The 26,958-nt window shown below is 39.5% G+C and overlaps 2 protein-coding genes across 5 annotated transcripts in view; one reads left to right on the top strand and one right to left on the bottom strand.

The window, feature by feature from the left end:
* The window catches only part of LOC309371411 (uncharacterized protein), an 87,569-nt gene that overhangs the window by 1,816 nt on the left and 58,795 nt on the right, over nucleotides 1–26,958 (bottom strand). The window contains exon 3 of one of the 2 annotated variants that reach the window (XM_081914044.1): nucleotides 20,032–20,234. The exons of the other annotated variant lie outside the window; for it this stretch is intronic. Within the exon in view, the coding sequence (XP_081770170.1) occupies nucleotides 20,079–20,234 (156 nt within the window). The 3' untranslated portion in view covers nucleotides 20,032–20,078. Of the gene's footprint in view, nucleotides 1–20,031; nucleotides 20,235–26,958 lie in introns of those variants that run through there. 2 annotated transcript variants of the gene reach the window in all.
* EIF2B3 (eukaryotic translation initiation factor 2B subunit gamma) overlaps nucleotides 1–26,958 on the top strand; it is an 83,746-nt gene that overhangs the window by 12,802 nt on the left and 43,986 nt on the right. For all 3 annotated transcript variants that reach the window (XM_081913969.1, XM_081913970.1, XM_081913971.1), the window contains exons 4-5: nucleotides 10,129–10,288; nucleotides 11,606–11,717. In XM_081913969.1, the coding sequence (XP_081770095.1) occupies nucleotides 10,129–10,288; nucleotides 11,606–11,717 (272 nt within the window). The remainder of the gene's footprint in view (nucleotides 1–10,128; nucleotides 10,289–11,605; nucleotides 11,718–26,958) is intronic.

Genomic DNA, 26,958 nt, shown 5'->3' with positions numbered 1-26,958 from the left:
GTGGGGGGGACCCAAACCAGAGCCTATGTAAAACAAACTTTTTCACACTATTTCATGCCTTCAGTACTTTCCCTCTTGTAAGATATTTTGTTACAATTATATGATCTCCATTGCATAAACACCATTGCTAGCTAATAACCAAGTATTTTCTCAGATATTTATGCATAATCTTAAAACTACTTATTTAAGTGGTTGCCTTGCCCATTATTGTGCTACTTCCTCATGTGAAAGATTGTGGTGTCTTCTTATAGCCTTTAGCAAAGCTGGCCAAAGGCAAATAGTGCCTTTCCTAGTAATTAAAATGGTACAAGATCTGCTGAAATATCCTTCTATACAAGCTGCCTTTGAAATGAGATGGTTTACTTGCTCTTTCCCACGCAGCTGATGCAAATGCCTCCTCAAATCTGGAATCTCAGGTGGCTACTTCCTGGCAGTTGTCTTCTCTCTCTTCTCTAGCCATACATTAGACCTTCCCAGTTTGACTGGTTAAAATCTTTTCAAACAGGCATGCAGACAAGGGAGGGTTTCAAATAGGCAAGCAGACAATGGGGACTCGATATATTCTGGAATTCATCCCAGGTGCTGAGTAACAAAGTGGAGAAAAGTCTTGTAAAACAGTTCGGTTTGTTGGATTTGTATCCCACCAACTGACTGTAAAACACAGTTTCAAAATATTCCAGTTAAAATAAAAGCGATGCTTTTCAAACAAAATTAAAAATCCAAAATGTTTAAAAACAGCAAATAAAATACCCTCCCCCTGGTCAGTTTAAACACAAATGTGAATTGGCTGTCTTACTGATTCACAACAAACAATCCAGATGTATTTTGACTTGCTCTTGTTCCAGAGCTGCCCAAGAAATGTTGTATTTTCTAAACTTTAATCTTAGTTTGCATAATTAATAAAAGAATTTCAGGATTGGGAATGCCATGTCACCTTTAGCATGTGATTTTTCAGTGTTCTTAGAAAAAATCAGAATGTTTTTTAATTTCATGTAATTTAATTTCATGTGTACTCAGCTGTTTTGCTTAAAAATACATTAAAGGTACATACATTTATAGACATGGTGCATTGTTTGTTACCCCAGTTCAAGTGGTTTCCTCACATTTATCTATTCTTCCCTTTAATTCAAGTCAGGGGGATTTTCTGCTTGATTGCAGATTTGTTTTGTGTTTAGATAGGATATTTGTTGTGTGTTTAGATAGGTTGAAAAACACTGGTTTAACCCACAGCGCCACTCGCGTCCCTAATACCTACAATATTACATACATACAATTAATGCCAAGATTCTTGTGACTGAAGCAGTTCTTGAATGGGTACATTGTTCTGTTTGTATTTATGAAAATAATTATAATTTTTTCCAATTAGTTTTACTCTGGTAATGATACAGGAAAAGGAAGATACAAATATCTTTGGGGACTATGAAGAGGGTCTGGATCTATACTGAATTCTGTTCATTGGCTGCCCAGTGCTGTCTATCTTTGGTTTAAGTCTTCTGTAGAAATAGCTTTCATTTGCAGACGTTTTAGCACTCTGTATCGTTGTCTTGCTCTCTGTGTGCCTTTGTAACATTGAGTGCTTCCATTTTTTTATTTTTTTAAAGGGGTTCATGAACCTGTTGAAGTCATCATAGTGTACAATGCAGGCCATCTTCCCAAGGAGATTCCTGGAAGTCCTGGCCATTTCAGTAATTCCATAGCAAGTCATTTGGTGTAGCAACTGTAATGCAAGTGGAAAACATAGAAAAGTGCATAACTGGCAACTAACTGAGAGGGTGGAAGGGAGTTAGTGTGAAGAAGCTAAAGATGCAGATTGTGATTGTTATCATATTGGCATTCTGATCCCAGACTTTGCCAAGATGCCTCTATTGTATGTTGAAATTTATTTTCATTACAAATTAAGTACTCTGGGACAAACAAATCTTTTTCATAATGGAAAATGGGGCTAACTCTTTACTTTTTAAAACAGTTGAATTTCTTACAATGGTGAGTGAACGATAGTGACACCTGTAGTATAAAATGTCCTGATATATACATACATATATATATATATCGTAAATCAATGGAACTTATGCTGTTGGATCCTCAGTAAATTCAAGAAAATTCTAGGTCACCTTATGCCAGCAGTAGGAAACCTGTAGCCCCCTCCAGCTGTTGCTGAACTCCTTCTCTTACCATATCTTACCAATGGCCATGGTGGCTGGGATTGATGGGAACTGGAGTCCTACAACATTTGCAGGGTCACAGGTTTCTCATTGCTGCCTTAGGCCATGAAATGATCCACATGTTCCACCTGGTACTCTGGCTATAATGTTTTAATTTGACTTATATCTGTTTACCATGTGATGAAGCGGAAACTTTTATTACCACAGCTGTTATGAATAGAATTAGTTTTCAACGTGAAGGGCTAAGATTTGACTTCTCGGTACAAGTAATGTTTTTGAGCTGGGGTGGGAGGATATCCATTGCCTTCCTATGTTTTGAGGCATTGTTCCCAGATCACTCCAAGTGCCCCCTTCCCACCTGGCAGGAAGTGGGAAGTCTAAACCTGGACAAAATTTCATCATTCAGTTTTCTGAGATTTAAAAGCAGTTTTCATTAAAACCACTGCTGCCAAGATATTTTTTCCTTCCTGAAGTGCTACTCCACAAGACCCACTTGACTTTATAGCACTGTAACTTGGTTCTCCATCTTCACCCTTGAACCTTCTCTTGTGCTACCTACCATCTCATACATTACTGGAATGCTGACTCCCATCGCCACTCTTCCTATAACCCTAACGTTCCACTACTTCAGACTTTATAATGACAACTCTAAGCCTAAGAAGTCTAAATGAATGTATGCCACCTTTAAAGAGCTTCAATGAGAGCCTTGAAGACCCTGGATATGCAAGCATCCAGCTTTCTACTCTTCTACAGCAGCAGCAATTATGCTTCTCTTCAAACTGAATTTGGACCATCATCTTCCTTGCCTTGATGATTCTAACTCTACAAGTCTCCCATCAAGATCTTTGCATAGCATCAGAGCAGATAAATACAACTTTGTATCCCCATCACATGTGTTGGGAATTTGGTATTAACAGCCCATAAAAGAAACTTGTACTGTTTAGAAAAATAAGCATAATATCACTTAACCTCCAAATCTTCCAGAATAGCCCTCTCAGATTGCGTTTCTCTTGCCTAAAATCCACAATACTTGAGAATGAATTCATATGCAATATTAGTAAAGAGATAGTTAAGCTCCTGCCTGTTTCTGCTTATGGCTCTTTCCTGAAAAATGTATGCAGATTTCACTTTGTGACCTAATGGTTTTCACATGTGTTCCACTATCAGAATTGGGCTCCAAACTGGGCTATTTCCACTCTTTTACGTTATGTACTCCACTGCCAATCCCTTGAATCCTAATTTTTTTTCTATACAACGTGTTAACATCATATGCAAAGCACAAGAGTCTCCATGGAGCCATCAAGAGAGGTAAGTGAGGCAAAGCAATTTTTATTTGTATTTTAGAGGGACGCACTGCAGCCTTAAAGTACAGAGAATGTCCTTTCAGCCTCACTAAAGGAGTCTGGTGAAATGCTTTAAGAAAACTAACTGCTCTGTTTATCTTTTTCAAAATTCACTCCTAAGTGAGGGAGGAAAAGGTCCCATTTGTCTCTTCATAGATGAATTTCATGGTACTTTAAAAAAAAAATCCACCAAAACAGTCCAAAAATATCTCTAATATGAGTTTGAAGTTTTTCTTTCCATGGTCACCAAGTTCTCGTCAACTGTACAAGAGATTCAGATTCCACCTCCCAGCCGTTACAGTGAGCCTTCTTACATCATGTGTTTGGAAAGGAGATTTTTCAACAGAGGAAGTGAAGCGCTAAGCTGCTCCATCCAAGACTACACGGATCAGTGATCCTCAGCAGCATACAGACCACTGCTGTGACATCACACTTTCCACAATGTGGCTCCAAAAGATGTACATACCAAACAAGATCTGGATTCTCGGTCTTTGTTTAGCTGTTCTGAGACATTATTCCCCCTCTCTCTCCATCTGTGGAAGAATTGTGAGCCTTTTAAAAAACTTTACTTTGGGAAAAAATAAGGAGAAACCAGGTAGTCCATCTGACAGAACATTATTTCATAGTCAATGTCTTAGCAAAAATGGAAGGTAAAATATAATGAAGACTGGTTTGCTGTGTGTTAGTCAGGGCTTCCATCACCCAACTAAGAACTCATTGAGGAAGGAAAATGTAAAAATTTTCCATTGCTGTAACACTACAACTTAATAGCTGGCCAGAGTATAGCTAGTGACACAAGGCGGAGAAGAACTTAACAGCATGAGAAATACTTAGGAAAAACAAAATAAAGTGTATGGGAACACATGCATATACTCCAGCATACTAGCTTCATGTTCCAAACTCTCACCAAATAGTCCAAATGATCCAGTTATATCTGCCGAATTAAAAGGGTGTGACAGGAGACAAAGAAAATACGAGAACTATTGTTCTATATTTGTCAAGGAGCTGTACTTCCTGGTCACATCTGTGGCTCTATGTGGTTTGGGTTTCTACCATACGCAGCAGGGACCTCTTCCAACATTTCCCTTTGTTACATGTGCCATTTGGTAAAAAGTCAGAGATCTTGTGGGAAGAGTTTTCTTCTCATGCTAGCATTGCTCCTATTCCCAGGAGGAGCATTAAGAGGATGGCAACCAACCATGCCATGTGTTCCTCCTATGAGTCTTTGGTTTTCTGATGTTATTGGTAGAAGTAGGTTTGTATGAGGCATTTTAAGTCTAGTGATGAGGACGGTACATTAATTGAAATGCTTTTTCATGTGGACGTAGAGAGTTTTCACTGTCAAGATAGAGTTCTATTTCAGATGTGTGAGATGCTCAACGGGTGAATAAAGATCTCGCTACAGCCCATATTGAGGGTCTGGGGGAACTGCTGAATTGATAGATGTTTCATTGATGAGATTTATATAAGTCTTAGACCATGTCGGTGCTGTGAAGAAACGTAGAAGGATTTGTATTTCATGTTGAATTATGAGGTTTGTGGGAAGGAAAGTTTTATTTGAGTTCTTGACCTACTTACTGTAATTCTGTAGATCGCAACAAGCTTGATACATTTCCTTTCCTCCTAAGCATCAGTCATTGCTTGGTAAGTCAGTGAACTGAGAGGAAAATACACTGATGCTGAAAATGGTCTGTTCAACCCAACCACTAGTAAAATGGGGATAAACAAACAAATAATTGTATTTTAGGATAACTTTGTTGTTTGTTCTTGCATGTGTGTGTATCAGTTTATTACTCCAAAAGTGTGAGATCATATTAAAATGAGTGATAACTTACAAATTCTGTTGGGAGCTGCCCAGAGTGGCTGGGGAAACCCAGCTAGATGAGCGGGGTATAAATAATAAATTAGTAGCAGCAGCAGCAGTAGTAATATTGTGTCCAACTAGGAATCTAGAAAGTACAGAGCCAAAAATAGCTTCAAATTCAAATACCATCAATATCTAGATTTAAAAGATGTATTTCATTCCATTTCAGCTGAGCATCCCTGCAATTGTTTGTGGTTCTTATTGCCCTGCACACACAAGAGTGAGTGAAAGAGGGAGATCTGTCTGGCCCTCTCCTTGATAACATTCTGTCCCTGTATGAAGACATTTCCTTTCCAGTAGGCCTTTTACCTGACCAACACTTGGCCTCTTGGCATTTTTTTAAGATCTGCATTTCCTGTCTTTGTTCCCTTGTGTATTTATATTCTGACTTTTTAAAATTATGATCTGAACCACCTTAGGCATATCTTTTTTTCCAAATGGAAAGGTAGGACATAAATACTTTAATAGATGCATTTAAATCTTCCAGATTTATGTTTGGCTGGCAGGCAAGGGGACTATTTGCTCACCAGGGCTCTTCCTCCCCCACCCTACCCCCTGTAATTCTAACTAATTCACACTTCTGCAGCATGCCAGATTTTAAATAGCCAGAATGACCTGAGAGAGAGAGAGAGAGAGAGAGAGAGAGAGAGAGAGAGAGAGAGAGAGAAAGTTCTCTGGTGTAGTTGGGGGTTGAATGGGATGATTAGATTAACCAGAGTGTAGTTGCATCTTTCCTGTCCTTTCCTCAGCTCTATACAGATATGGTTATTAGCAGTAAAAAAAAAAGCCTTTGCTGGCATGGATGGACAGGTTCCCCTGTTTTTTAGTCTAGCCACTGTTAAGCTGGCATGAATCCCAAGCACAAATGTATGGAGTGAAAGGGATATGTATGGGGGAGTGTTGCAGGTGTTCCCCATATGTAGCATGTGCTGCTTTCAAATAACTAGTTTTGGCAGTGCAGTTTTTATAGGGAAGAGAAACAAGAACATCACCATCCTGAGAATCAAACTGCTGGGAAGTTTGTGCTTGAAATTAAATATTTTAGAACGGGTCTTGGCCTTTTATCCTGGTTATTTATTCTGTTTTGTTTGTTTATTAAGACATTTACTGTATATGCCACCCTTCATTGAAAATTCCAGGGTGGTTTAATAATAATAATAATAATTATTATTATTATTATTAATAATAATAATTTATTATTTGTACCCCGCCCATCTGGCTGGGTTTCCCCAGCCACTCTGGGCGGCTTCCATAGAAACCTTACAACAATTTCCATAAAAAGCAGTAGAGTAAAGACAGAAAAAAGATTTTTTAAATCCAAAGTAGAAAAATTCAAATACTAAAAGCTAGGTAATAAGAGCAGTAAATCGTTAAGTAAATAAGTTGTATGGGTTGTACTGTTTGTTACTGTTGTTGTTGTTAATTTAAATTTATATCCCACTTTTCCTCCAAGGAACTCGGCCTAAGTGATTTTGTGGGTAACGAGTTGTTTATTGTGTACTATATAAGCCTATAAATAAATAAAATACACTAAAAGGGAATTGGAATCTGTTTATCTAACAAGGACCTAAGGTAACGAAAGTGGGGGTAATACAAACATTTTCCCGAGGAACAGGTCTGAATGATTTAAATCACAGACTGAACGGATTGAACATTAAGAGTGACTTCTCCATGGTAAAAGCAGTTTTGGCAATGGGACTATTCACCAGAATTGTGTTTCTTTCTTGGTGAAAGTATTGAAGCAGAGACTGCAGAGTTTATTTATTTTTTATTATTACATTTATATCCTGCATTTTTAATCCTCAGAGGAGTTGAAAGTGGCATACATGACACCCCCACCCCCATTTTATTTTCACAACAGCCCTGTGAAATAGGTTAGGCCGGGAGACAGTGACTGGCCCAATGTCACGAGTGAGCTTTATGGCCAAGTTAGGATATGAACCCTGGTCTCCCAAGTCCTATTCTAGCATTCTGAAGCTGCTACACCACTCTAGACTTCCTTCATTCTCAACTTGTGAGGATTGCACTAGATGTCCTGCAAGGCCATGTTTCTGTTCAGCTTTCATGTACAAGTATCAAATAAAGGATGTTTATATAAGTAATGAAAAATATATAATTATAGGTGATCTGGGAGGTCCCGTGATACTTTGAATATTAGGTCCCAGTGTTTACATCAGGTATAATTTTTATCTCTTTCCCAAACTATGTTATGAAAGTATAGTTGTTCCGCATGATTTTTATTTCTGTTTGCATTGACTGAACCTGAAACATAGCACCCACTTCAGCACCAGTTAGTGTTGCTTCTTATTGCATCCCTTTTTAATAACTGGGGTTTGATCTATCCAGTATGGAACATTTTTAATTAAGATTTGCTCTGTTGGGATTTTAACGTTTGCGGAATTTATGAAATCAAGCGGTAGGGCCACATTTTTGTGCACCTCCCCTTTTCCTAGTGGACATGCACTCTGTATGTGATTGTCTTCCAATCAGTGGCTCATCACGAAAAAAATTTGTATTATATAGTTTAAAAAATACAAACTGTACCATTTATTTTCTTTCTACTGCACCAACTATTGAAAGTAAAGGAAAATACACCCTTCTACTAGGGTGCTCGCCTGGTTTATTTTTTCATTCAGCCATTAGTTTATTCTTTCAGGGGTTCCACGTTGGAAAAAGGGCATCCATCAGACAGTAAGGGCTTTATTTATGAGGGTGTTGGTGTTTCAAAGGGGAGACTGTTGAATCCCAAAAGAGCCTTTCATGGTGTACTCTCAGCGTGCATCTGAGGCCACTGCTCTGCTCATCAGGAGGAGAGGCAGAAATGTGGGCTTTACTTAGCAACCGTGTGTTTCACTGGTCCCTGTGCTCTCTGACGTTTATTTACATATTGAGAGAGTAAATGGGTAGAACAGATGGCAACCAGACATTTGGTGGTTCTGTTCCCTTGCACTCCTCGGGGGTCTTGCATTCAGCCTTTGCCAAAGTTCATCCTAAAACTAGAAGCCTGTTCGTAATTATGAAAGCCTTGTTGGCAGTTTACTAGGGTGACAGATTAAAGTACATAGTTAAATAATTGCACGATTGAGTTAACAAGTCCAGATAGTTGTTTCTAAAGGCATGTCCGTGGCCCTGACGTAGTTTTCATCGTGGATGTGAATTCTTTTCAATTTTGAAATAAAGAGGTTTCCTAATGGAAAAAGAACAGTCTAGTCTTTAACAGCGGCTATGCCATAAACTTTTTGCTAAAACATTTTCGACAGTTTTTTTGGTGCTGTCACAATGAACTTGACAGGCCGAGCACTCACAGATTTCAACACTTCCATGTTTTTTTCACTCTGTTCAAGATTAGCTTATGACCATTTGCAACTGTCAAAAGTTAATGGTGGAATTTTATTTCTGCTGTACAAGGGATCACTTCTGTGCTGAGGTAGGGTTGCTCTGAAGCGGACAAGTTGTGTTTTATCCTTTGTAATTTTGATTTGAAGGCAGGTCAGGGGACAACTGGAAGGACATTATCTTTGGAAAACAGCGTTTTAGCAGGGACATGGGCAGTTTGATAATGGTAACATTTGCAGTTTTACCAGTGCACTTACACATTTTCTCTGGAATTTGTACAATTTGATTTCTTCTGGATATGTTACTATCTCTGTAGAGTTTACACTTCATAAGTGGTAGCCTCGTGTTAACAATTATTCCTTGAAGACCCAGTGAAAGCTCAGTCCTGTTTTCCCTGGGCTCCTCAAAAGAAATATATCTTTCTGAAGCAGTGTGTTGGTTTCAAAAGCAGCAATTCATATATTCCCTTATTCAGTGCAAAGCAACATAGGATAGATGTTTTGCCTGGAGACAGTGCAATTCAATACATATCTACTCAGCACTAAGTCCTGTTGAGTTCAATGAGACTTACTCTCAGGTGAGTGTGTATAGGATTGCAACCTTAGGCTTACCTGGAGTTTTGCACCCATTGAGATCAGTGGATATTACTTCTGGATAGAAATGCTTCTGGACAGAAATCATTGTGCTATAACTTACCTGTGAATTTGTGAAAATTAAACTAAGATAGGCGAAATTTGGTTTAATTTGTTTTTTAAAAACAGCCTGTTAAATGAGATTTAAGCAAAAGGGCTTTTTAAATGAATGCCCATTTATTTAAAATGTTTTGCATATTTCCTTTTATCTGTGGATAAGTTGTGATCGTGAAATTTGGGGTTCAGGAGAGAATCAAATACAGTAAACTTTATTTTCTCACATGGCACACAAACTAGGAAGCATGGGAACAGAGGAAGCTCAGTTCTTCTAGCTCAGCATTGTGTATGCCAACTGGCTTTCCAAGGTTTCAGGCAAGGGGCCTTTCCCTTATTCTACCTGAAGATGCCAGGGATTGAACCTTCTGCAATCAAAGTAGATGTTCTACTACTGAGCCAAGAAACGTAGCAGTTTTAACTAGGGACTTCTATACGATTCTAGTGTTCTGTAACCTGATAAAAGGTGGTGAGCGGTTTAACGGATCCATTCTGGGTAGTGCACCAGCAGCAGAAATATTCGAAATGAAAATAATCATTTAAGCTTTGTATGCTATAAGTAAGTATCACAGGTAAAATTTCTTAGTGGAATGGCCCATTGGTAACTCTGGTAGCTTGATGCAGAAAAATAATAATATTTGTTGGGACATCCTTCCACATTGACTTCTCCTTGACAGTTTGTATTTCAGATGTGTTTGCATGTGTATGATCTCTCCTCCTCTTTTCTCTTTTGACAGACAGATGTGTTGGTTTTGAGTTGTGATCTGATTACAGATGTTGCTCTCCATGAAGTAGTGGACTTATTCCGAGCCAATGATGCCACACTCTCCATGTTGATGAAGAAAGCTTATGAACCTACAGAGCTTATACCAGGACATAAAGGGAAGAAAAAGCTAGGTAAATTGGGTGCTCTTTATACTAAAGTCCTGTCATTTTCACAAGGATTGCCAGCAGAAAATGACAGTTTTCACAAACTTGGAGCAGAATCTGCCAGCTGAAATGGTTCTCCATGTTTGTGTCTGGTTTCCCATATTTGTGTCTGTCAATCCCTCTGTAATCTTAGCATTGTTGCCACATTGTCCTGAAAAATTTCCAATATCCACATGTACAGGGGGGGGAATTCAAAGTATGTATCTTAGTTTGTTTGAACAGTTACCAATCACTTATTAATGTCTTGACCATAGTTAGACTCCCCATCTTAGGGTTTGAGGCCTGGGATTCAGAGTGGGAATTTCCTTCAGAGTCAGCCCCAAATAATCATTTAAAGACAGAAATTCTGACACTAGAGGAGCCTGTTCCTGTACATCTCCAGTTAGAGGAGGTTTTGTTGCTCTGCTCTCACACTATAGATGCCAGCTCAGAAGTCCTAGCGGAATCAGTATTTCTTATTCTTTTGGACTGTTAAAGTAGATTGAGCCCCTTCAATGGAAAAGGGAGTGCTAACTAGTCTGGGCTGCAGCTTAAGGCTCTGTTGGAAGTTCAATGGTGCTGAAACAACGCTTGATCTCTCTTGTTATGGAGCTGTCCAGGGTGCCACTATATCCTGCAACCCTTGCCTTGCCAGAACCCAGAATTGATTGCTTTGATTCTTCTTGGGCAGAGTAAACAGTTTCTTGAACAAAGCTGCCACCGCCCTGAGACCCATACTGTACTTTGCTGTTTATGCCCTTTTCACTTTTGTATTGTCACTTTTAAAGAGATGACTTGTTTCAAGAATTTATTCTGGAAACCAAAGCATGTGCCCAAGATTTTAGGTGCTGAAGAATATCCTTGTACAAAATGAAAAGCTCCACAGTAACGAACCATGTCAAAAAATAATCTGATTTATGTTGCGAAGAGTGGCTTGTGATGACAACCTCACTATTGCTGATTCTTAATGAGGCAAATTTCAAAGCAGTGATGTGGTGCCAAAATGTATGGGAGGAGTTCTATCTAAAATTCATCCAGTATTCTGAGGGTTTCATTCTCTACATATATCATTTCCAAATTATAGATGCAGGTAGCTGCAGGGGTGACACATATTGTTTCCTCAGCTTTTCTGCCTCCCCTCCCTTGAATGGCATGAGTATGCTCCAGAATTTTCAGGAATTCTTTCAGCTTTGATGAATGAACTTTGCTGACATTTATATATGCTGTGTTTCAGCTGGAATATCTATCATTAGATTGCATTAAAACAGAGGTGTAAAATGTTTGTGTTATGATTTTCTACTTCAGTGGAACAGCGTGACTTCATTGGAGTGGATGACTCTGGAAAGAGGTTGCTCTTCATGGCCAATGAAGCGGATCTGGATGAAGAAATTGTCATTAAGAGATCTATCCTTCAGAAGTAAGCTTTGGGACTCCTCTTTCAGCCAACTCATTTGGAGTGGGAGAGTATAACTAAGGGTACTGAAAACGGATTGGGTTGTTAAAGGAAATGAAAAGCAAGGAACTTGTTGTAATAGTAAATAAAGGATAGCTCCTGTGGGTAGTTGTGGGAATATAGGTAGGGCTGCATGTATATTCTGTCCCTTGAAAATTTTAATTCTGTGCCCAAGCAATAATTGGTAGTAGTTAAATTGGAGTCAGTGGAGGGTTCCTTAAGAAATACCTACATAGCTTCTGCCTCTGAGTGGAGAGCATTGCCTTACTCAGAGGAGACCCATTAAAATTAATGGGCCTAAGTTATTTATGTTCATAAATTTCAGTAGATCTACTCTGAGTAGGACTAGCACTGGAAACAGACCATAGTTATGTAATTTAGAAATACAGACAATTCACAATTCACAATTTTCCCCCTTCAGCATCATTTGTATTAAATGGTGTCTAGAACAACTTCCTAGACTGCTGTTCTGCCATGGATTGATGTTGAACATTTGACTTCTGATTTTTCACTTGTTGCAACTACCATATTACTTAATGTACAATAACACATGCAGTTCCCTTTCTTAATCAGCATGGTTGCATTTGATCCCTGCATTGCAGGGGGTTGGACTAAGTGATCCTTGGGGTCCCTTCCAATTTACAGTTCTATGTTTCTATTATTATTGAGTTGTCTGTATCACTTTTTGGAGAGGATTTTCTCTTGATTATGTTGTGCTGTAGATGCAGTTCTTGTTTGCTAGCTCATATGCCAAATGCAACTTATTGTCTTACCAGTCAGTTGGATTGTGTCCAGTGAAGTTGTCCGGTTCATGTGTGGATTCCCACTTGCATAACAGAGCTACTCTTTTCTCTCTTCCCTCCATGTAACCTCCCCATTTGTTCTGGAGGTTCTTCCAAACCTCTGAATAAATTTGGGGGAGTCTCATGGAATGAGGTTATTTCATTGGATGCAACCCATTGTTTCTTGACTTTACTTATTTTTCTATCTTGTCTGTGGGGCATGGACTGCAAAAAGCCACTTGATTTTCATAGAAAATAACACCGATTTAAATGTGAAGATACCAAAAGCAACACAGCCACTGTTGGTTTCATTTAAGCTTTCAAACTGTCTTTCTATTGCATGCCTAATCATCTGTGTTGAGGATTCAGCAATCCTATTTCTGCCTCAAGCATTTCTTTTCAACCCATATTTTGTTTGTTGCAATTTTATAACTTGCCTTTCAATTCTCAACAAATAAAGCAAAATATAATACAACAGTAAAACAGTCAAAAGGAACTGTGAGCAGAGAGACTAAACAGCAATCAAGAAACCCAAATAAAACCAAGCACTTTAAACATCAAAAGTATCATCCAGATGTTGTTGAAGTACAACTCCAACTATCCCTGATTATTGACCAAAGTAGCTTGAGTTGATGGGATTTGGAGTCCATGAATATTGGAAGCACATCACATTGTCTCCCCTGATCTAAATAAATAGATCTTTTATAAAAAGTCTGTTTTTAAAAATCAAGTTCCTGAACTTGACAGAAAGCTGGTTCTGTAACCTGGGAGCCACCACCAAGAGTGCCCTTTCCATTGTGGCTACCAACTTAATTAGAGATAGATATTTGGAAAACTGCAGCTGCTTTATTTCTCCCTTGCTGTTGCTGCACTGCAAGAAGTTAAATGATGGATTGGCTTAATGTTACATCTGAACCCGGGCTCATGGTTTGTCTCCCCCAAACAAACCAATGTCCTCAGTAACAACTACTAAAATAAATTAAAAGCTGCAGCAGTTTATTCAGTTGATCCCAAACACCCTCTTGACTAAAACTGTCATCACCTGATGTCTAAAAACTAACAGAGAAGGAGAAAGGTGGGGCTCCTTGAGGAAGATGTTCTTTAATTTAGGGTCTTTTCAGTAGAAGCACCAAACTTGTGTCATCATCCTTGCACTTCTGGCAGAATGGGAGTCTGAAGCCAGGCCTTCAAAGGTAACTTGTGTGGGCAGGTTTCTATAGAAGAAGGCAATCCAGGTTCCAAACTGTTTAGAAATTGGAGCAGAATATGGTGATTATCTGTAAAATTGCTGGAACTTATATGGAAGAGACCCAACCTGTTGAAATAGTGACTGATCTGATGATAATACTGAATATTTTATATAAACTGCTTAAATTTTTTTTTTATATTAAGCCCTATATGCATTTTATAAATGAATCATTAACATCTAGCTGTTCAGGTTCTGTTGCACTAGAGGGGCGAAAATGACATGAGGATCCTGTTGTGTCCCGTCCCCCCGAGATTTTGGAAATTGAAATGTCTGCAATACTTACTTAGATGTCAGTATTATTCTGGTATAGAATCTGATGAGCTCAGATATAATATTTAAAATAGAGGTACACACATAACCCACAACTCAATTCTAAATTCTTTGTCGTAGATCCAACACAGAGTTAGGCTTGCAAGATTTAGGCCTATCATCTGCTCATGCACTGCACAAATCTTCTTAAGCTCACAGATAAAATATATCCTGGTACCCTCTTTTGTGTCCATGGAAAAAATATTTGCCTTAAAGTGACCATGGGCTCCATTTCATTCTGGATCCCTTGCCTCTGACACCTTCGCACCACCTCCACCCTCACCCCTTATGCCCTATTGGTCAAAGCAGGGCAGCAGCTAGCCCTGCCCATTTTTCCTGACTTCTGTTCAGTGCCCTCCGACCCCACAGAAGCTTCACTTCACCAAACTCCATCTCTTTAAGCATTTTGGCAAGCCATGGGGTTGAGGAAATAATGAGAATTCCATTGGCCTTCGTTCCTCCCTCCCCCCTCAAGGATGTGGGGGCTGATATATTTGTTTTCAAAGAGTGATTATTATGGGCAGGGAATTGTTTGCCTCACCTTAAGACATTTATGGTTTCACAAAGAAACACAGTAAAAGACACCTGTTGGAGCAGGTCTAAATTTGGAGCATTTCCTTTTAAAATGCTGCTGGGTTGTTTGAGGATGAGCTGTCCCTAATAAACCATCCGCCTTCGTGGGTGTTCCATCTGTGCAAATGCAGGTGCAGTGCTGCTTCCAGAGGATGTGCTAATAAATCACAGTGACAATCCGGACTACTCATTACCTCATACAGAAAAGAATACCTCCTATATAAATGTATGGGGTAATTGCAAGAATGGCTTTGAAGTGACAGTGCAGCCTTCTTTTAAAAGATCATACTCATCATGTATTTGAAACAGGGTGTCTGGGGTACCCCCCCTTTCCCTAGTCTCACTTTAAGATGCAAATGAAAGTAGTCCTCTTGAAGTTCTTGATGTGAGGGAAATAGATGAAAACCTTTTTAAGTGCAGCGATAAACACACATACAAATGTTGGTAGATCATGAGGACTTTTGGTTCGGGTAACTCCACTTAAAATGAATATAAAATAAAGACAAAACCTAAATTAAAACAAAAGAAAACATCAACCCTTGGGTTCACTTGCAACATTTTTAATTTTTTTGCCACGGTCTTCTCTTTAAATTCCCTCTCTAAAAGCCAACTTGACTCCTTTTGTACCTTTGGAGCATAATACCATAACAGAGTGTAGCTGCTATAAAGTACATATTTCAGGTTAATTTTGGGTTTTATGTCAATGTTGAGGTTTTTACGGTTTCCTCCAAGGCATCATAAATCACCATGATTAGAAAAGGGGTAACTAGTGAGAAGGGCATGTTAAATAGCTAAAAGATCCACCCACCCACCTTGCTTCCCCCCCCCCTTTGGTAGATTCAGAGGATTCCTCTCCCCTGCCCCCTTTATTGGCAGTTTAGCTATTTGCCATAAGTGGTTGGAGGATGGAATTCTCTGCATGTCAGACTAAGTGCTGATTTTTAAAATATAGTTTGCTATGCTTTTGGTACACTCCTGTCCCAAGCTGCCTGCAACAGCCACAAGCTCTGTCTAAATATCCTGGGGAAATTACCAGAAAAGAATCATTTGGAAGAGATTGTTTTTTTAAAAATATTATTATTTAAAAAATCAAACTTTATAGTTGGCTGTGTGCCTGATTTTACAATAGTGTGCCCATGGAGTGAGTCATCAGTTTGCCTTAACTCTAACCTCCTTTGCAGAGTGTGGATTTGTGATGGAGAACCTTCTGTGAGTGTTTGGATGCATATATTTTTCTTCAAATTTGGGGGGCACCTTGGTTCACTATTTGTACTTGGCATCAATGCTATGAACTGATCCTGGTAGTGGCACCAAATACTTCAAGGTTGTCCTGTTTCCTTATTCAAATTAAGGGATCTCAAAGGAGCACAGAAAGCTGCCTCATGCAGAGTCAGACCATTGATCCATCTACAGTGGTTGGTTGGCATCTGTCTGTCTTGGAAGACAATAGAGGAATGTGCCTTAGGGGGTGAAGTCAAACTGTTGGAAGGTTACAGCGCCTGCTGTGGCTGTAGAGACTGACACACAGCACAACAAGACAATAATCCACCCCCCAACAGCATACAAATCAATATGGCTAGCCTGACCCAACAACCTGCCCCCTCCACACACATATAAGCAAGCCACACTGCAATCAACTGAATGCAACCAACCAAACTCAGGACCCCCTAATCTCTCGCATTATCAATATAAATAAATAAATAAAAGCATAAACAAAGGACCTCCCTATGTGATGTTGACACAAACTCTTACACTAATAATAAGCAATAGAACAAAAGTTCTGGTATTGTCAGATATTGGACCTGGGACCTTCTGTATGCAAAGCATAAGTCCTCTTATTGAGCTATATAGTGGTACCTCGGGTTAAGAACTTAATTCGTTCTGGAGGTCCGTTCTTAACCTGAAACTGTTCTTAACCTGAGGTACCACTTTAGCTAATGGGGCCTCCTGCTGCCACCGCGCGATTTCTGTTCTCATCCTGAAGCAAAGTTCTTAGCCCGCGGTACTATTTCTGGGTTAGCAGAATCTGTAACCTGAAGCATCTGTAACCTGAGGTACCACTGTATATCCTCTGTATGTGCCCCTCTCCCTCCTCTCATTGCAGTTCTGCACATTAGCTCTTTTGTAGAACTGAAAGCTGTGCATGTATTCCTATAAAATCCATGCATGCCTGAAGAAATGTGAGTGAGAGGGCTGATTAGGCCCCTATGTTCCTATCTGTGGATGCTGCAGTGCTTAGAGAAGACTGGATCAATAATAATAAATACCAAAGCAATTTCCCTCAAGTGCAAACAGCTGTGCATGGGGGGGGCGTCCAATGTTTTGAAAGCAAGCTAGAAACTACTTCAGTAGTTTAAACTATATAAAAAAGTCAAAACCTCATTAACTAGTTTAAATTAGCTATAAACTCTTCCGATAATGGAAGTCTCAGCAAAACAGATGTATCCTCATTGGCTGCCTGAAAAGATATGTAGCATGCTAGATCTTGCTTGGGATGAATACTAAAGTTGCAGAACCACATCGACATCTTAATGGTCCACCTTTTTCACTCTTCTGTGAACATGAGTGAGTGTGTCTGCACATGCGTACACACATACATATCAAAAAAATTTTATTTGTTGCATGTGCACACAGAATGTGGACTTTTTGGCTAGAATTGAATAAGGAATAAGGAATTCACTTGGGCCAGAGTTGTTGTTGAATTTAAGTGTCCCGCTTCTCTATAGTGTATGAAACAGCTGCATGTTGGTCATATGGGAGACAATATCCTGGTGGCTTTCTGCCTCTTACTGTAACACAGATATTAATAGAACTCTATATGTTCAAATTTGATAGATGAAGCTTGGCCTGTGTGAGCTCCTGGAACATCCAAACGTACAAGTGTGCAACTGTGTACCTTAAGAGACACTATTGAGGGTGGGAAAGCAGTGTCAAATTTCCTGGTGCGAATGTGAACACTGGTGAATCATAAATGTTCCTTTTTTATTAAGTTTGAATAGGCCTGTGTGTGAGAGAGAGATATAAGGTATTGATCTTTTGAATTTGGGCAGCATCCTCTTAGTGGACTGTTCCTAAGCTGTCTAGCCGCATTTTACTGTGCTGCTGGGATGGCGCAGAAGGCTGAGTCAGAGGTCAGAAGAGTTATCCATGCCTATTTGAACACGTCCTGAATCTTCTCGGCCACATGTTAGACATATGTTACTCATCAATGGGCTGCGGAACTCCATGACGCAAAGCAGACTGGAATGCAAAGTGAGTTAACACCCCTGCCCTGGCTGGAAATATATTGACAAATGTAAGGAAGCAGAATAGAGAAGAAATATTACATGAAGCACTGCAAGAATAATGTGAGGCATGTGGCTGTTCCTTCCTAAAAAGTTAAATGTCCTCAATCCTTGAGAGACCCAAGACTACTACTAAACTCATCTTAAGCTCTTTTTGCAGCTTCTGTTACTATCCCGCAAATGTCTAATGTTGTGCCGTAGCACAGCATTTTTAAGGTGGGTACAGGAATTCCCCCACACCCTTGTGGGATTTATTTTTTCAGCTACCTGTGTGATCATTTTATTTTCATTTTGCAAGCTACTATTGATTTGTCTTACTCCAAGAAGCCTAGGACAGATAGGGCTGTTACTCAAACCCAATCATTTTGTCTACAAATGCATGCAGTTTGAAAGAGTACTCAAAAGTGATCTCATTGTTTTTAAACTTAGCTACATTTGGTATTGATTGAACTAACTGGAATTACATAATGCCAATTTGCTACACTTACTGCACTGGCTGCTGAGGGAATGTTGTGCGTGGCCAATGCTATTCACTGTGGTGAAACTCAGCACCATCAGGTCGAAACAGCAAATTAAATATCAGCAGGAAACATGAACTAGTGGATTGCTTGTGAGGTCATTTAGGACATTTACTGATGATATTTTTAAAACCCTCCTTTTATTGGTGAAAAATACACTGTATCATCTTCTGACTGTTGTTCAGTTGGTCCCCAACCAGAATTGCTCTTGTGGTTTTATTATTAATTTGATTGGTAGCACAGGAGAGAGAGCTCATGTGCAAGTATTATTTCTCTTTAGTTTCCCTGACAGGCCAAGTACAGTGGAACCTCGACTTACATCTGCCTCTTCTCGCGGAGGTTCCAAGTTGCGACCGTGGCAAACCCAGAAGTAAACACTGGGTTTGCTGCAATTTGTGCATGCGCGGAAGCGGCGCCTGCCACATGTGCATGCGCGGAAGCGGCTGCCGTCTCTACACATGCGCAGAAGTGCGCTGGTGCTTAATGCGCATGCGCACAGTGGCACCTCTACTAGAGTCTGGTTTCGCCCAGCAGCCAGGCCTCCAGAACGGATTATGATCATAAGTAGAGGTTGTACTGTAACTGGAGAAAGGACTAAAAGAGTGAGACACTATATCAGCTTTTACCCTGTTTGATGGCCACCATCTTCATGCCTTGTGGAACATAAATAGTCAACAACTGAAAGGTGAAAGTTAGTTCTCTCCAGTTGCTGAATGCACTGCCTCTAACATGAAAGCCTTTTGTGGGAGCAAGAAACTAGACAAGCCACTTCAAGAGTCTGGTTCTGGTTCTAGGCTAGTCAGATGGAAGCATAAGTGAAAACAAGTATTTCCACACAATAATAACCCGGGTGTAGGAAAAAAAGTATGTATGTATTTATGGAGAATGATTCAAGAAGAGAGCGAAGGAGGAAGGCAAAGACCACCTTGGAGCCTCCCCCAGCTGCTCTCCAAATTGTCATATGCAAAGGATTTGAGAAGTGGGAGGCAGGAAGATGAAAGAGGCAGGTAAGCAAAGAAAATACGTGTTCTAGCAGGACTGTACTGCTTCTCTCTCCCCCCTCCCCCACTGCTCCCATACACAGTTCTACTATCAACTGCCCTTTGGGAATGTTCCCAGGAGAGAGAGAGAGAGAGAGAGAGAGAGAAAAGCAGGGGAAGAGCTGGATTGGCTCTTCTGTTCCCTCCTCCCTGACCTATTACCACCAATACTCCTGTGGGGAAGGTTGTGGTTCGTTATTACCTTAATAACACCATGGCAATATTATTACTTGTAAGACATCTTGGAAGGATAGGCATACCAAAATGTAGGGTATGAATAATTTAAATAAATGAATGTATCAATAAATAATTTAAATATATATGGTGTTTTCCTCAAACTGTATATTTCACAAGTCCATACCCCAAGAGGCTTAGAATCTAAAAATAGACACAATGGGAAGCAGAAGGGAAGGCAGATGTAAGCTGGAGAACTCTAGTCAATCACTTTAGTAACATGCACTTCAGCTTGGTTGCAATAGTGTATTGAGACTATATATGAAATGTGTACAGCATGTGGATTGCAAATGCTCCTGAGAGAAATCTGGTGGGCATATGAAGGAGCTTGTTGGATCATGACCACTGTCTATATGTTTTAGCTATTATTGGCAAGTCATTACCTTTCATCTTTGGCTCCACGTGTACAATAGGATTATCTTGTGTCTTTTTCACGTTGACTCTGAGGATGAGCAGAAGGAAAGGGGATGCCGTCTGAAAACTGAGGAAAACCTTTTAAAAAACCAAGAAGAAGAAGGGGCAAAGTTTCAAACTGCTGTTCAAAAAATAGGAATTGATTGTGGGGTGAAACATGCTCAACTAAATGAATTGTTGCAATAAAACTGGAATAAAAATGGTGCAAAATTTTGCTTGCCACTGAATACTAGCATAATGGATTGTGAGGATGGCCAAGAAAAGATGCCAAAACTGCTTATGTGCTTTAAAATACTATAGCAGTTATTGATATAATAATCCAGGGACTATCAGATTCCTTGCATTGCATCTGCTGTAAGCGTCACTTATTTTTAAAGTGTTAGAAGTTGAACATCACACTCATTGGATAAGCTATGGTCAAATAAAGTGAACATTGTTGAATATCTTTGAGCTCCCCACTTGAAACTCTGAGTCTTGGCCAGATAGAACAGTAATAACAGAATCTCAGGGTACTATAAATTCAGCTAGAACCTGGGGGGGGGTGCCAATTTCTGTTTGCATTATTATTAAAACTATTTGTGCAGGAAAGGCTTTTCAGCAAGCCTGATTATTTTCAGAGGGGCCCCATTTTTCAATTCTTGCAGTAGAATGGGCTAGGGTTGTGGCTGGAACATTTCACCCGAAGGGCAGCCACCAGATAGAATATCTAAAAAGAACCCCTGAGAACAGGACCTCTTCAGACTCTCTTTTCTCCTGCAGCCTTTGGTTTTAAGAGTACTTGAAACATATTGTTCATCAGGTAGAGTACTGCTCTGTGCTTGGTCCATGCGTTAGCGTTTCAGTGAACACCTCTTTCCCAGGCCAAGCAGCTATTGAATTTTTTTTAAGCTTTTCAGGAAGGAGAGTATGTGAGCACATATTTAGCTGCACCAGACGCTATTGAAAGAATAATGGATTCTTTCCACATTCAGCTCCATTCTTCTCCTAATGGCCAGACTACTGGAGCGCGGTTGTGTCAAAATTATTTCATTTCTGTGTTTCAGTCTTACTTTTGCTCACCCTCTCAGCCCCAAGTGTACTTAATGAGAATGCTGAAGGCCAGAATTTAAAATTCTGTGTTGGGCAAAGCCCTTTAACCTGTGGGTTTTTCCATTATTATTATTTTTGGGGGCCCCCCCTCACTATCTGTCTGCACAATAAGACAGAGCATTCCTTCATGTTCTGTTCTTGTTTTCCTTCTCCGGCCTCTGCTTGATATACCTATTCCTTAATAATACAGTGCTAGGATACAGCCATTGTCAAAAGTACATTGGTGTATGAAGATAAGAGACATTTTGGAAGCTGGGTAGGATTCTCACAATTGCATGCTGCTTAAAAAGAGGAAACTGAGAAGAAAAATGTAAGAAGTTGTGAGCGCTTACCATTGAAGATGAACTAAAGCCAGGGTGAGAACAGGCAACCTTCAGCTGTTGCTGAACTAAAACTCCCATCAGCCCCTGCCAGCATGGCCAGTGGTCAGAGATGATGTGATTTTGAGTACAGGTTGGGGAAGGCTGTTGTAGGTAATGGGTGTGTATGTTTAGCATGGTTGATTTTCCAACACACTGCTTGAGTTTGCTGGGTCTAGAATAGTGTGTGTTATGTGAAGTGACTCCTTTCTAGTATGGATGAAACTGAACAGTTGTGGAGAACTGAATGTTTTGGGTTCTTATTAGAATCCTGAAAACCAAATGACAACTTTAATTGTTTTCAGAAAAACAAGTGAGTTTAATAACCTGTGCTAAAGGCTTGGGAATCGGAGGAAAAATAACAAAGGCACAATTTTAGAGGCACTGACTTAAGGATTTTTATATCTGGGCTTAATAATTCCACCAACTTTGGCTTGCTACCTACAACATTCATTAAAAAAAAAAGAAATAAAAGTTTTTGTCAGCTACTGAGTGTCTGGAGTAAAAACGTAGAAGAAAGCCAGCAAAACCCCTCAAAGGAGAAGTTTTGCCTTGTAATCCTATTTCCTATGGCAGTTCCTTAACTTCAGTCATCGCACATCTGAAAGAATTTTTATGACCATGTGAGACAGAGATGAAGGTAGTGAGAGAGAGTAGTCTAATCTTATGATGAAAGACACTCTCCTAAGGTACATGAATCACTTGCATTAGTGCAATTCATGTGGATATTTTCTGCAAGGTGTCTGAATAAAAGCATCTTTCAGTAGAAAGAGTTTTGTGAATCCAATCTGAATACAATCCCAGTCCCTATGCTACAACACTTCTCATCAAAGAGTTACTCCTGGTGTTATTCAGAGGTGCCAAAAAGGATGACACAGGTGACTCTTGCATCCTGTTCCTTTGTTTTAGCATAATATTCAAAGTGGGGACTTCTCCTGTGGGGAGTATGCACAAAAGACTGTAGGAAGATATGGAGGTTTCTGCTTAGCCTTAGATAGTTAAATTGAACGTAGGGCTGTGTGATATATTGATCTATTGTCCAAAACCGGTTTGAAGTTCAAATCATGATAATTGTTTCATAATATTTGAGCTAGCGATACAGTGGTACCTCAGGTTACATACACTTCAGGTTACACAAGCTTCAGGTTACAGTCTCTGCTAACCCAGAAATAGTGCTTCAGGTTAAGAACTTTGCTTCAGGATGAGAACAGAAATCGGGCTCCGGCAGCACGGCAGCAGCAGGAGGCCCATTAGCTAAAGTGGTGCTTCAGGTTAAGAACAGTTTCAGGTTAAGTACGGACCTCCGGAACGAATTAAGTACTTAACCTGAGGTACCACTGTATATTGCGAATCACAATGTGTGTAAGGGCTAGGTGATATCTAGTTTTCAACATCATGATAACTCACCAGCTAAACACTGCAATGTTATCAGCAGGTAAACATTGCAATCTACCACAACGGTCTGAAATAAAGATGGAACTATACAGAGACAAGCAGGACAATGTCCTGGCAACTTGCATTTTCAGCTTGCGTTTTGGCTTGCCTGCTGATCAAAGTGATCATGAGGTGATTGATAATATCATAATTTATCCATTTTGGACCCTAAGTAGTAGCAGTTGCCAGGACATTTTCCTGTTCACCTTTGCGTGGTTCCTTCTTTGTTTCAGATACCGTGACATAGCAATATATCACAATGTTTAGCTGGTGATATATCACGGTATTGAAAACCAGTTGTCACCCTAATTGGAAGTGTGGGGAAAGTATCCTCTTTTCAGTGCTTTTGCATATTTTCTGAATTGGTCCAGAGAGAGATGGCTGTAGAACAGATCTGTTAGCTCCTCCTTGAAACCCATTCAACCCAGTCTATGTTATCTCTCATGATGGAAAGCCCTACTGCTGTCTTTTTTTCAGTGGTGAAGGGACTTTGGTGATGAAATTAAAGCCCAATATTTGGCTTAGCAGGTCATGTGAACCAGCTCATACTTCATGTTTGAGCTGTGTTATGGTTCTGTGACTACCTTACCCCATATAACTGACTCTACTATCCTATTTATATGTTCTACTTCTACATCTCCACAAGATGCAAGAGGGGAGTGTGAGATAACATGTACAACTTTCTACCACCAGACCCAAACTCCCTCCATGAATTGGAGGGATAACTCCTGGGGCAGGGAACCTTTTTTACTCATGCATGATATAGAACCCATATTTTCTGTCATTCTAAATCTTTCAATGAGCCTACTTGAGCAGAGAAGTTTCCCTCTCCAGCTCATAGAGAGCAATGGGGGCAGAACTAGCATGGTCATCCTCACTCTCCCCTCTTGCATGTTGATTAATCACAGAAGAAGAATGCTTGCCCTGTTTATCCATCGCCACCTCTTTAAGATGTCATTGACACTGATGTCTCAGTTCATTTCAGATATTTCTATTGTGCTAATGCCACTGAATATAACACTGCTGCTGCTTCAGGACTCCATACTTCTTCTACAAATATTCCATGAAGCAGTTACTACACTATTCTACTTTTACTGTGTAAAAACATAATTCTGTAGGCTTAGCTCTAGCATCCTGTGTTTGTCAATGCAGTACACCCAAAATATTCAAAATTATTCATCACTGGTTTATTAACTTCAAGTATGTTCCATGCTAATGTTAACATAATTAGTGCAATGTGTATATAGTCTCTTCTTGAATTATTCCTGCAAGTTCTAAATGTTCATTATAAAACTGGAAAGATGTTGAGTGAGAAGCAGCACCAACACAATATGCCTATCCAGCTTTTTGTTCCATTGTATTTGACCACATGGCAGTTTTTAATAGATTCCTAAATTCTCTCTACATTTCTAAAACACCATATTCAGAAATGTCTTTTTGAATAGCAACTAGACCATTGTTGTGCATGCTTTGTATCTGATGCTTTTTTTCCAGGAAGCCTTAATTTTATTCCATAAAGAACAGGACCAAATTAGATAAACTTGATGACAGATTCATATGTTGGTGTTCTTGGACTTTCATGCCTTGCACCACTTCCGTCCTCCACTGCTCAATAGTCTGCCCATAGCTCAAGTCTCTGTTAAGGGGAAAGCCTCTTAAAAACAGTGCTTTTTTCTAGGGGTACACAGGGGTACGCATACCCCTAAATATTTTGTGAATCTTTCTACTTTTGTCCATTTACTGTAATTATTTTTCCCGATTTGAACTATAAAATTGTGATTTTCTTGAGTCAAAATGGAGTACCCCTAAACTTATTTTTAGAAAAAAAGCACTGCTTAAAACAGAAGCAAAGTCATTGAAAATCAATCTTCCACCTCCATCTGCTTTGAATCCATTAGTCAGAACATGGGTTTTTATTCTTTATTGAAATGATTCTTCCCCCCCCCTCCATTTTTTAAGCAATTAGGTCCTGCCCCTTGTCTTGTCTTCCAATAGAAGATTGCCATTGTGGTTTTTTATGGACTTCTCCATTGTCTGTGACTCTGTGTCATCCCCAAAATTCTTTTGCAGCTTTTCTTAATGCCCTACCTTGTACAGCTTCCAGCTATTTTCCAGCACTAAGGATATCTCTCCCACTATCCCTCAGTGAAATTAACAGAAATGGTTTTAGTCTTTAAAACACACACTTGCACCTTAAGACTAAAGCCCCTCTGTCCCCCTCACCACCCCTACAATTATAAAAGACAAAGGTGCTACTTTTGTCTCATGCCTCTATGCAAGGAAGAATTTAGTGCTCTCATGAGAGGCTGTCTCAGACAGAGATATGTGACGATACTGAATGTTAATTAAATTTAGGGCCCTTGCTTTGAAAGTTGAGTTTCCATGTTTTATGGGAATCTCATCTTTATCAGTCAGTTTTGTAGGTGCTCTAGTTTCACTGTGTTGGGTCAGAGGAGGGAAACTGGTAATTAAGGGAGTAATTAACAGACATGAATATTATTCTATTAATATTATTATTTTTTATTCTGATGTGTTTAGTTGTAGATTTAGCCTCAAAACTCTGAGGATCCATACTTGTTTGAACTCCATAGGGCAATATTCTTTTAATCCTGCCTAGATTTGTTTTAACACGGAAGGTTGTCGTATTTGCCAGGAATAGAATTGCAGTGCTTCAGGGTTTGTACTTCCATAAATTCTTTCATGACTTTAATTTGTATTTGATTGTTGGCAGGGTTGCAAGATTTGTATGATCTGATTGACTGACTGGGTAATTTTTTTAATTAAATATAGTTTGAACTCCCTTAAAACATGCTGCATTTGCTTATAAAGGAGTTTGAAATGAGTTTTGAAGTATCTTCCCCGCACTTGGTCATCTTTAAGTAGTTGAGCAAGCAGTTAACATTTATGACTCCATTTTAATAAATGTGTTGGAGGTCTTTAACGCAAACAAAATGTGCTATTCAGGCTAATTAAATCAATACTACCATGTAGGAACTTGCAGTTTCTGGAATTGCTCTCTTAAAGCTCAGATATAAACAAAAACCTCGTTATTTTTGTGGTGTACTACCCTGAATGAGGGAGGTGTTTCCTGTTTTATGCTGTTAGTGGAATGCATATGGGATTTTTTTGTTGTTGAAATGTGACCTGCAGCTGCATTGGATTTGAGCAGAGCTGTGTGGGGTGGCAACATATGAGAATTCCAAATTCTCCAGCACATTGTCTCCAGTTTACAAGAGAAAAGAAGAAGTTTCATTTCCAACAATTTCTTCAGTTTCTGTAGTTGCCACACTTGGCTGAAACGTTTAATTCAACCAACAAATTAAATAGGAAGGATACTACAGGTATTGACCCAGAAATCAATTATACATTATCCCAAATTCTCTGAGCAGAAGATAATAGAAAGCCAATATTTTGGCTACAGTCCAAAGTTCCTTGTGTACTCAGTGAAGTCTCCTATCCCATGTCAAAGCAACATACAGGGTGCAATCTGCCATTTAAGTGAATGAGGAACCTTGCTTCTGGGAACTTTCAGTAAGTGTAAAAGTCACACTAACAACACATGTCTACTCAAAAGCAGGTCCCACCCTGTTCACTGTGATTTACTCAGAAGTAAATTTGTGAAAGTTTGCACTCTAAAGGTGCAATCCTTTGTACACTTACCTGGGACTATGGATTGTATCCTACAAAATCATTATGTGAGCAAGATGGCTTCTGTTTGTGCATTGGAACTACCCTACCCTTTCCTGCCTTGTGTGTCCCCTGCACTTCCTAAAATCTCATCTGGAGGTTTCCCCAAACTTTTGGAGCCGATTGGGTTGGGTGTAGCAAGGCAGGTGGAAGGGCGAAGAAAGTTACTCTTCTAACTTTGTTGGATCTACCCTAAACCTCACTGAAAATTGAACAGAGAAGTGGGACTTTTG

The sequence above is a fragment of the Podarcis melisellensis genome (genome assembly GCF_964234715.1).
Source record: "Podarcis melisellensis genome assembly, chromosome: 6".
Classification (NCBI taxonomy): domain Eukaryota; kingdom Metazoa; phylum Chordata; class Lepidosauria; order Squamata; family Lacertidae; genus Podarcis; species Podarcis melisellensis.
The sequence above is the reverse complement of the archived record's forward strand: the minus strand, read 5'-3'. Positions and strand labels throughout refer to the sequence as shown.